Source organism: Pteropus vampyrus, unplaced genomic scaffold (assembly GCF_000151845.1).
Source record: "Pteropus vampyrus isolate Shadow unplaced genomic scaffold, Pvam_2.0 Scaffold212, whole genome shotgun sequence".
NCBI lineage: Eukaryota > Metazoa > Chordata > Mammalia > Chiroptera > Pteropodidae > Pteropus > Pteropus vampyrus.
In genome coordinates, this window is record NW_011888993.1 from 380798 (window position 1) to 391720 (window position 10923).

A 10923-nucleotide genomic window follows, 5' to 3' on the forward strand; every position below is an offset into this window, starting at 1 on the left:
CAAGACCCAAGTCCTGTGTCACTCAATGCCACCAGCTATCTGACGCTGTAGAGAAAGCTCTGAGAGAGGGTGTGCAGAGTTGTGGACAGGCCACAGGCCTCACGTGGCGGGAGGGAGCTTACGCCTGCCCACAGGTGCCTGCCTGGTCCCTCGGGGCCATTTCTGGTGGCAGCCATGACATGGGGACTGAGCGTCCTGACCAGCTCCACCTGGGGCAGTGCCGTCCTAGCCAGCCTGGGCGTCCTCCCCTGGGACAGGCTCCCCTGAAAAACTGTGTCCTTCCCAACAGGCTTTTCCTACGCCGGCTCAGTGGCTATCACTGGGGCCCTGACAGGCAGCCCGGCTCCGCTCGCTCCTGGGGCCGAGCCCCCTGCCTTTGACGAGTCCTCCAGCTCGGGGAGCCTCTTCGCACCCATGGGCTCCCGCAGCTCGACGCCGCAACACCCCCCACTGCTGGCCCAGCCCCGGAACTCCGGCCCAGCCTCGCCTGCCCACCAGCTCTGTGCCAGCCCCCGGCTCGGCGCCACCCAGGGCCCGCTCCCCGACGCCAGCAAAGGGGACCTGCCCTCCGAGGCCGGCTTCTCGGATCCAGAGAGCGAGGCTAAAAGGAGGGCTGTCTTCACCGTGTCGGCCAGCGCCGGCAGCGCCAAGCAGTCACCTTCCAGCAAGCACAGCCCTTTGCCCGCAGGCACCCAGAACCACGGGCAGGACAGCCGCAAGCGGGGCAGGAGGAAGCGGGCGTCAGCGGGCACGCCCGGCCTGAGTACGGGCGTGTCCCCCAAGCGCCGGGCCCTGCCGTCCGTTGCCGGCCTCTTCACGCAGTCTTCAGGGTCCCCCCTCAACCTCAACTCCATGGTGAGGCCCGGAGGGAACACTGGGCAGGAAGTGGGGCCTCGCCCAGCACAGACCGATGGGGGCCTGGGCACTGCGCCTCTTGTTCCCAGGCCCGCCGTGCAGGAAGGGGCAGCACCGGGTGCTCCGCCACCTACGAGGCCACACCGGGAGGACCGAGCGCAGCCCTCGGGGTCAGTGTACTAGAGCTGCTGACGGGGTCGTGCGTGTCTGTGTCACCCTGCAGGTCAACAACATTAACCAGCCCTTGGAAATCACGGCCATCTCGTCCCCCGAGAGCTCCCTGAAGAGCTCCCCCATCCCTTACCAGGACAATGACCAGCCGCCCGTGCTCAAGAAGGAGAAGCCCCTGAGCCAGACCAACGGGGCCCACTACTCCCCTCTGACTTCAGACGAAGAGCCAGGCTCTGAGGATGAGCCGGGCAGCGCCAGGTGCGGGGCGGGGTGGGCACCGTCAGGGCTCAAAGGACAGGCCCCCGCGGTCAGGCGTGACCTCTGGGGACAGGCCGCTTGCACGTGCCCTGAGCTGGTGGGCGCAGGTCTCTAATGGCCAGCTACTCCCTCTCCGAGTGACTCCTCCGGGAGCCCCAGTGAGCGGGACCACACAAGACGTGTCCTTGTGTCTCAGGCTCATGCCACTGAGCACAGCGTTCTCCAGGTGCATCCACGTTTTAGCAGGTGTCAGGACATTCTTCCTCTTTAGGGCTGAATGATACTCTGTCGTGTGGATGCATCACGTGGTGTTCATCCATCATCCATCTGTGGACGCTTGGGTTGCTTCCAGTTACTGCAGCTGTGTATCGTGCTGTTCTGAACACTCACGTGATGTGTTCGTTTGTCCTCATTAACTTCACACCGAGTAGTGGGACTGCTGGGTCCCGTGTTAATTTTGTTTAATTGTTTGAGCAGCGTGGTCCTGTTTCCCACAGCGGCCGCCCCGTTGTGGGTTCCCACCAGCCACACGCCCTTGCTGGCACCTGTTCTCCTCTGGGTTTGTTTCCTAACGTGACATCTGTTCTTGGGGGTGTGCAGAGCTTTCATCTCCCTGAGGAGTGATGCTGTTGAGCATCATCTCAGGTGTCACCTGTGGAGCCACGTCTGTTCGGATCCTTTTTTGTTATTTATTTACGAGTAACTTGTGTGTTCGAGACACATGGTGTGCGAGTGTCCCCTCTTACTCCCTGGGTCGTCTCTTTACCTTCTTGCCGGTGTCTTTGAAAGCACGAACGTGTTAACTCGTGACAAAGTCTCTTTCACCTGTGCTTCCTTGGGCTGCCTGTGCTTTTGCTGTCTCGTCGCAGTTATTTCGTTTCGTTTTTCTCCCACACACGCCCATCACGGCTTTCAAAGCTGCACTTGGGTGCTCGCTCGTGTTGGGCGCATCCCTCCTAGCAGTTCCCGAATTCTTTCAGGAGTTTTCTCCTCCTTTCAGGAGGTCAGAGTGTCCGTCGGGACAGATCTAAAGTGCTGACACAGAACGCACACCGTTTACAATCGGGCGCTGCTCCGAGTTCCAGCTCGCCGTGGCAGCCGCGTACTGCACGTCACACACACAATGTGCCGGATGGCACGACACACCACAGCAGGCACCCAAGGTGTCAGATAGAGCCTGAGAGCAGGGAGTGGAGGCGGTTCCTTCTGGGATGCGTGTGTTTCTGTGTGGGGAGACAGAGTCCCTGGGCCTCTGCCGTGGCCGATCTGTCAGCCCTGTCCCCACCAGGGACAGCATCGCACCAGCACTGGGGCCACCACACGGGTGTGAGAGTGCCAGGGTCTGCCTGGCAGCCACAGATCCTCTCGAAAGAGGTCTTGAGGTCCCCCGCGGCCCGGTCTTCCGAGGAACTCGACGTACAGTTTCACGTGTACATGGGGTCAAGTCACCGTCTTTTTGTTTTTTCTTGATAGAATTGAGAGAAAAATTGCAACTATCTCCTTAGAAAGCAAATCTCCTCCAAAAACCTTGGAAAATGGTGAGTAATGGTGCTCCCGTCAAGTGATTTTCTCGTACCAGGTGATACAGCCCCAGGCTAGCAATTATGCTGGGCCTCCGCCCGTTGCCTGCCTGTGATGGGACCACCTCCCGGCCGCTCCCCCACCCCAGTGCTGCCAGGCACCGTAGCCTCAGTGGCCGGGGCAGCCGGCCTTTCTCCTCCCCTCGTGGTCCCGAAGTGTGGCTCTGTGCTGCCTGCTCGCAGCAGGCCAGCCTGGCCCCCAGAAGAGACCCTCATGGACCTAAATGCTCTCATCTGGTGGCAAGGGCTTCATTCATCTGAGCCCATGCATCCCCCTCCCAGACCCCTTAGAGCACCACAGCCCCCACCCTGCTTGGCCCCTCGGAGGCACCCAGGCCTCAGCCCCTGCCTCTCCTTGTCAGGCGGTGGCCTGGCGGCAAGGAAGCCCATGCCTGCCAGCGAGCCGGTCAACAGCAGCAAGTGGAAGGCCACCTTCTCGCCCATCTCCGACCTTGGCCTGGCCAAGGCCGCCGACAGCCCGCTGCAGGCTGGCCCCGCCCTGAGCCAGAACTCCCTGTTCGCTTTCCGGCCCGCCCCAGAGGAGCCCGGCCCGGCCGACGCCAAGCTGGCCGCCCACCCCAGGAAGAGCTTCCCCGGGGCCGTGCCGGGGGCCGGTGGGCTGAGCCCCAGCAGCAACCCCTCCAACGGCTTCGCCTTCAGCGGAGGCCTGGCCGCTGACCTCAGTTTACACAGTTTCAGTGATGGTGCTTCTCTCCCCCACAAGGCCCCCGAGGCGGCCGGCCTGGGCGCCCCCTTGAGCTTCCCTGCCCCACGAGGCAAGGAGGGTGGCACGGAACCCAGCCCCTTTGTGAACAAGAGGCAGCTGGACGGACTGGGCGGCCTGAAGGGCGAGGGCGGCAAGGGCAGGGAGGCAGAGCTGGGCCCCCCCACGTGTGCGCCCTCGGACAAGGCCTCGGCACACGGCAAGGCGGGCAAGGGCCGGGACCGCGAGCCCGACTTCAAGAACGGCCACAACCTCTTCATTTCCGCCGCCGCCGTGCCCCCCGGGGGCCTCCTCAGCGGCCCGGGCCTCGCCACGGCGGCGTCCTCGGCGGGCAGCACGGCGCCCTCCGCCCAGACGCACCGGCCCTTCCTGGGCACCTTCGCGCCCGGCCCGCAGTTTTCCCTGGGCCCCATGTCCCTGCAAGCCAACCTGGGCCCATCCGTGCTGCAGTCCTTGTTCAGCTCCGTGCCCGCCGCCGCCGGCCTGGTGCACGTCTCGTCCGCCGCGACCAGACTGACCAACTCGCACGCCATGGGCAGCTTTTCCTCCGGGGTGGCAGGCGGCGCAGTTGGAGGTAGGCAGACATGCGTCTCTCCCGCCTGACGCTCAGGTCCCGCGGGACCCGCTCTGGGGTCCGAGGCGCCAAGCCGCAGGCCGTCGCCGAGGCCTCTTGGACCACTGGGTTTAATCACGACTGCTTTGCAGGTTCCCTTCCAGAGCCCCCTAAGGGGCGAGAGGCTGTGCCTGCGTGTTCCCTTGTGTCCACTTTGCACCCGCCACCTCCTTCCTTTTCACGAAACACAGATGTGACTGTCACACGGGCAGAGCACTCGCGCGTACGTCGGCCTGTCAGGCACTCTGGTCGAGGTGGCGTCTCGTAACTTCAGGAGAGTCTAGGGCTTTCTGCCTCCCCGTGGAGGTCGCTGTGAGACCTGGCCAGCCGTGGCTCCAGGCGGCCGTGAGGGCTGGCACTGGGAAGAGTGTGGCCGTGGTGCCTGTCGCGCAGTGGCTCCGTGTAGGGTGGAGCGTGGCCGTAGCCCTCCACCTGCTCCTTGCTGGGCACAGGTGGGAGAAGCTCGCAGCTGGGAGCCCGGGGCGTGCCGAGGGGGGTGTGGCCCGGGGCCTTGCCTCAGGTAAGTCTCACCTGGCCGCCTGCGCCCTGCCTGCTGCTTTGCCCTGCACCTGCGTGCACGCGGAGCCGCGGCTGCCGTCTGCTTCCCCCTTTTGCGTGTGTCTCTTCGCTTGCCTGGAGAATGCCGCCTGTTGAAGCTGAGTTTTTCTCTCCTGTTTGCAGGTGTCTCTAACCACGCGGTGCCCTCCGCCTCCGCTCATCCGTTTGGAGCCAGTTTCGGCAGCGGGGCTGCGTGTCACAGCAGCACGCTGAGCTTAACCCCGCTGCAGGCGGTGGCCAGCACCCCCGCCTCTTCCTTTCAGGCCCCGCCCTCCATGGAGCCGAGGCCGCCCCCGCCCCCGCCTCCTCCACCCCCGGGCCAGCCCCCTGCGGGGCCACCCACCCTCCACGCACCCCCACCTCCTAACGCCGCCTTGCCTCCTGCTCCCGCGCTACACCCCGCTAACTCTGAGCCTGTGCTCCTGCAGAACCTCGCGCCTCTCTCGGCTAACCAAGCTTTCTTACCTGTCTCCTCTGCCGCCTCTCTGCCGCCTGCTAACAGCGCTCTGTCCATCAAGCTCGCCTCCCTCCCGCACAAGGTCTCCCGCCCCTCCTTCACGGTGCACCACCAGCCCCTGCCCGGGCTGGCCCTGGCCCAGGCCGCGCCCGTGCTCCCGCAGGCCAGCTCCACGGGGCCGTCCGCCGTGTGGGTTTCCCTTGGCATGCCGCCTCCTTATGCCGCGCGCCTTGCGGGGGTTAAGCCGCGATAAAGACCTTGCTTAGCTAGCAGTTCTGTTCTGTAAGGTAAGGCCAGAGCCCGACCAGGTGGTCCGTACGAGAACTCAACTGTCTTTCCTTTCGCAGAGAACGGAGGGGCCCGCGGGCTCTGCGGAGGGGCCTGGGGACCGCGGCTGCTCGGCCATGGCCGACAGGTGGACACCGTCGGTTCTGAGAGGCGCAGAGGAAAAATAAGCGCAGGGTGGGAAGGGCGGCTGTGGCGGCCATGCCTATCCGAGAGTGGCCCGAGGGCTACTGCAGCTCGGGCGGAGAGTGGCCGGCTCCTGCCCGCCTGGGCGTTCATACCGGGTCCCTGCAGCGCTCCCGCGGGGAGGGGACCAGGAGGAAGTTAGAGGACGCCGGCGGCCTGGCCTGTGCAGCCCAGCTCGGGCTCACTGCTGCTCTCCGTTCACATGTCTGCAGAGGCCAGGGACCTGGGCAGCCCTAGTGTGGGGCCGTGGGGACAGCTCAGAACCCCATCCTTGCCGCCTGTCCACTGTTGGGCCTGCCTCAGCCTTTTTCTCTGATGTACCTCACAGAGTTTTAGGGAAAGTTAATGCGTTGGTAGGCTGTTGGGACTTGGGCCTTCAGAAGCCGGGCTCCTCCGCCAGCTCCCTGCTCGCAGGCCCCCACCCACACACTGGGGCACTGGGCTGCCTGGCGGGTGGGCGGCGCTCCCGCCTCTAAGGACATGGGCCGACCGTGCATTTCGGACGTCAGTGCGGGGTCAGCGAGAGCAGTGTGGGAAGGGCCCACCTTTAGAATGGGTGAGGACAGTGGCCACGAGGCTCCTCCACTGATCATGAGGGCAGTAGAGAGCTGGGCCCCGCAGCAGCTGACTCACCATGGCCGGTGCCGCCTTGGTGTCCTCTGGGGCAAGGGCCTTCCCGGGCCAGTCCCCAGCCTGTGGGGCCGGCATGTGAGGGACAGGGCCAGGCGCAAGGTCTTCTGCTGTCCTCGGCCCTCTGCGTGTGTTTTAAGTAGCAACAGACATGAGGCCTCAGGAGTGTGATGACCTCCCAGGCAAGGCATGGGTCTGGGAACGGGCTGTGCCTCAGTCCTCGTGGAAAGGCCTGGAAGGTAGGGTGACTCTAGCTCACAGTGGTCTCACGCCGTCAGAGAAGGCTCTGTGGCCTGCACCGGCCAGAAGAGCTCAGAGGTGTACACGTGGAGCACTTGGGCTCCAGGCGCTCCGATCTGGCCTGCAGTGGACAACTGCCCCCCTATGCCTGGCACAGGTGGTCCCTGGGCTGGACAGGGACCATTCGCCTCCAGGGAGGGAGTGCAGGCCGGTCAGCGGGGCTACTCACTGGCCCCCGTCAGCAGTGCGCAGTGGTGCCCAGCGGTGCAACGAGGAGGGTCTCGGTTCTCAGGCTCCTGGGGAAGGGGGAGGCTGGGACCCAGTGCCCACGAAGGGCCTTGGGACGACAGTGACCTCCCACCTCAGACTGGGCCAGGGGTGTGGCTTGGGGTGCCTGCGAGGACCACGTTCTGTCCGTCCGTCCGTCCGTCTGTAGGCTTTGGTTTCCCAGCCTGGGGACGTGGGCTTCTCCGAGGGGAACGCTAATGCTGGTCCGCCTTCCCTCCCATGCTCGTCTCTGCAGGTAACTAGGATTTCTACCTCAACCGCGAGACCTGCGCGAGGACAGGTGGCCGCGGGGCCGGCGGGACAGACCGAGGACGAGGCCCTGCTGTGAGTCCACGCTGCGCAGACCTGCGGGAGACGCTGGACCTGGCTCCAGCTCGTACTGTCCATAGTTCTAGATAAAGTATTTATCGTTTTTTTGAAAGTATAAACAACTTTGACTTATTTTATTCCACCGAAGTCATAAAGGCAACCTATTGAGAAGTGTAAATACTATATATGAGAGGATCTATATAAAGACATCGGCCCAACGGACTGGCCCGCCAGCGGAGACGCCGACAGCCGGGCCCGGTGCTATCTCGTCGCCAGGCCTCGCCGCCTCCACGTTCTCTTGGTGCTGACTCGAGGGTGACCAACGCCAAAACCCGCGCCCGCCCCGCCTTCCCCGCGCACTCCCATACCAAAGGCACGCCTGTCCAGGTCAAGGGCGAGTCACTCGGCTTCTGACGTCCCTTGGAGAAGGCCCTCCCCCCGTCACTGTGAACACTCCTGGTCAGACTGTCAGCCCTGGGTCCCAGGACGGTGCCTCTAGCAGGATGGCGGGCGGGTGGCCCCCCGATGCTGCACGGGGGCTGGGGCGGGGCGTGGACAGGCGGGAGCCGCTGTGCGAGGTGCTCGTGGGGAAGGTTGGGGACCCGACTCCGACGCGGGGCTGCTGGGAAACAAGTGCTTTACTCTGTGTGTCTGCTGTCGCGGGCTCGCGCCGTCCGGCAGGTGCATGGCCAGCCCGCGGCTGCCGGCCGGGGCGTGGGGCAGGTTAGCCGTGGGTGCCTGGTGTGTTTGTACAGAAGAGAGTCACACTGACGAGTGACAGTATTTTATAGAGATGTGATGAAAATTTATAAATTTCATAGACTTGACTTCATTTATTTTTAGATTGTATAATGCACAGTAAACTTTAAAAAAAGAAAAGTGAGGAGATAAAAACCTTTTTATTTATTCAAGTGCAGACAAGTGGCATTGGCCCAGAGTGCCCCACGTTCCTCTGGTCAGTCCCTGTGGCTGTGCCATGTCTCTAGCGGACCTGCAGCCCCGAAGCTGGGGTGCTGTGCCCCAGTGGGGCAGCCTCCACGGTGCTTGGGAAAGACTGTGCGGAGGTGGCCGGGCAAAGGCGGGCTTCGCAGGGCGGCGGCAGGGCTGTTTGGCTGCTTCCTGGGGTTGCTAGCAGGCTTCTCGGGCCCTTGGGTGCAGCTATCTGTGACCTGTTCTGAATCTCAGTTGAGTAGTGTGCCCCATCCTTGGGTGTGTCCAGAAGCCCTCGCTCCCCGGGGAGAGCCACTGGCCAAAGGTCCTGGCTGGCAGGGGTCTCGGACCCCACATGGGTGCTCCAGAAGGACTAGGCAGGTGCAATCAAAGCCCTGGCTTCAGATGCTTGTCCCTGGGAGGTGGCACCCACCAAGGAAGGTGGAAACTTGTGTTTTTCTGAAGGTGGGGCTGTGTGACAGCTTCACTTGCTCCCAGAGAAAAGGCCTTGAGCTTCCGCCCTCCCCAGCCTGGCCAGCGCTCCCCATCCTCCCAGACGTGGTTGAAGGGACCCTCTGCCTGCCCGGGCTCAGTCCCTTCTGATATCAGGGGTAGGGCTGGAGCGGCCTTTGCAGTGGCCCTGTGGATGCGGGCCCAGAAGGGTACAGAGCAGGCTTCAGCCACTGGGTGACATTTGGCCCAGAGCAATAGTCCAGGTTGACGATGGTGCTTGGACAGGTTCCTGTAACTGGCCGTCCTATAACTAACTGCTGCTCTGGCTCCGCTCCTCCCACCCCGGTCGGTGCTTTTGGTGCACAAAGGTGCTGTGCTCACCCCAAATTCTGTGCCCCCCATCAGGAGCACAGGGCTCCCTAATAAGCTGCAGGGCTGAGAGTAGCCAAGTTACAGCACGTGGCACGTCCCCGAGCTGGACCCAAGCAGCCCTGTGCTCAGCACTGCATCACCTCAGCGGTACCGTGCACCACCGCGTGGGCTCCCCGCATCACCACACCTGCGTGACAGGCCCTCCTGACCCTGAGAGCCCTCGGCCGCCATTGGCAGTGAGGGCAGCCCGGGAGGGAAGGCTGCACCCTGCGGGGAGCAGGGTCTGGTCTCCAGTGGGCGGGGACCCGGTGCGGCTGTGACCGCGGGCAACCTCAGGGAGCCCCGGGCTGCCAGGCGCTATGCTCAGGAAACGCTAACTCAGATGGCCTCGCGGTCAGGCGGGGCAGCCTTCCCTTCCAGCTCCACCCTGTGACGTATTTAAGGCCCACCCACCTCTCTACCCCGATTTATCCGTGCCGTCCGTGGTAGTGACAGTTGGTCTCTCCCCCTTTTCCTCTGCTCACCCCCACTCACACAGCCTCGACCACGACTGTAACCGCCGGCCCGCTTTGTCGCTCTCCCGCACTGCTTCCGTGGGCGCTGGTGTGGCCCATTCCTCTGGCCTGCTGGCTCGACCTTGCCCCTAAGGGAACCCCGCCGCACTCTGATTTCCGTCTCTAGACTGTAATAAAAGGCTTGTTTCCACTTGAACCTCGTATGTTGGCGTTTCTTACTGGTTACGACGCAGTGAGACCTCAGAACCTTGGGGGTGCGGGGGACGGTCACTCCCGGCAGAGGCTGGGCGTGTTCCTGAAGGCAGCCGCCGTGGCACTGGCAAACAGCAAGCGCCCACCTCGGGGAGGCCTAACCTGTCCAGGGCCACAGCTGACAAGGACTAGGTCAGGCCCCCGGGACAGCTGTTGAGGAACTAAAACCAAGTGACTGGGACTTAAATGTTGGCAAAACCCATCCCGAGGCCTTGCCTGCACTCGAGAGGGAGACCTGTGACAGGTGAGCCTGCAGGCCACCTGAGGACCCCAGCACACCCGTTCTGCCCTCTCTCGTACCTGTAAGCCCCAGAGGCCCCATGGCCAGGTTCCCGGCCTCCCTGCCTTGCCAAGCTCTGGGTCCCGGGTCTCCCCACTATTTGGACAGCCCAGCCCCTTCCTCCCAAGCACCTGCGCCTCACTCCCCTGGAGAGCCAGCTCCCACCAGCCTGTGGAGGACACATGTCCCGCTGTGCATTCACTGTACCCCATCCCGTGAAAAAGAGGTACCTTTATTTGAACAGAATGAGCCCACCGGCCCGGGGCTGAACGGGTCCAGCTCAGCCCAGAGGCGCCAGCCGACCCCGCCCTCGGTGGCGGAATTCACAGCGGCCTGGGGTGCGGCCCATTCCTTTCACAGCAGCGTCTAGCTCCGCACATTAAGCCTGCATCGGGCAGAGAAGCTGCCCTGGAAGACGTACCTATAGGACCGGACACAGCGCCTAGGAGTAGATGCTTGTCCCCCGGCAGCAGCGTGTGGCATTGAGAGGTGCCACCCCAGTCTAGGGGGTCCCAAGGCACAGTGCTCGCCCATCCTCAGCAACCTCAGGCTTTTAAAGTCTCTAAGCCGGAACAGCTCACTCCGCGGATCCAGGCGGATCCAGGATCGAGTCCGGGGCTCAACCCCCGGGCTGGCGAGGGCGGGGTTCCTTCCAGCCCCAGGAGTAAAGCTGAGGAGCCGGATCCGGACTCACGCCTTCAGGCCGCTCAGCTGGAACCGGGCCTCTTCCGATATGCCAAACTGCTCCAGGGGATCCTGTGGGGGGGGGCGGCGTGGCAGTATGAGCCCCAGCCCAGGAGCCCCCTACCCTACGCCCCATGTCCTGCACCCACCTTGCCGGTCATCTTCTGGATCTCGTTCCTATAAAAGATGAGGCTCCTGCGCATGAACTCGTAGCTGCGGGGAAAGAAAAGAGGCCAGTGCTCAGGGCTGCCCGGCTCCTGCGCCGGCCTCCCGGGCCTCCCCG

The 10923-nt window shown here is 63.6% G+C and overlaps 2 protein-coding genes across 2 annotated transcripts in view; one reads left to right on the forward strand and one right to left on the reverse strand.

Moving 5' to 3' along the window:
- Positions 1–8033, forward strand: part of DOT1L (DOT1 like histone lysine methyltransferase) — a 46271-nt gene extending 38238 nt beyond the window's left edge. The window contains exons 23-28 of the mRNA XM_023538107.1: positions 271–855; positions 1079–1284; positions 2758–2822; positions 3227–4162; positions 4883–5503; positions 7081–8033. Coding sequence (XP_023393875.1) covers positions 271–855; positions 1079–1284; positions 2758–2822; positions 3227–4162; positions 4883–5469 — 2379 coding nt within the window. The 3' untranslated portion in view covers positions 5470–5503; positions 7081–8033. The remainder of the gene's footprint in view (positions 1–270; positions 856–1078; positions 1285–2757; positions 2823–3226; positions 4163–4882; positions 5504–7080) is intronic.
- A 2138-nt stretch (positions 8034–10171) lies between these two features.
- PLEKHJ1 (pleckstrin homology domain containing J1) overlaps positions 10172–10923 on the reverse strand; it is a 2429-nt gene continuing 1677 nt past the window's right edge. Inside the window, exons 2-3 of the mRNA XM_023538108.1 lie at positions 10790–10916; positions 10172–10712 (exon numbers count right to left, since the gene is read on the reverse strand). Coding sequence (XP_023393876.1) covers positions 10647–10712; positions 10790–10916 — 193 coding nt within the window. The 3' untranslated portion in view covers positions 10172–10646. The remainder of the gene's footprint in view (positions 10713–10789; positions 10917–10923) is intronic.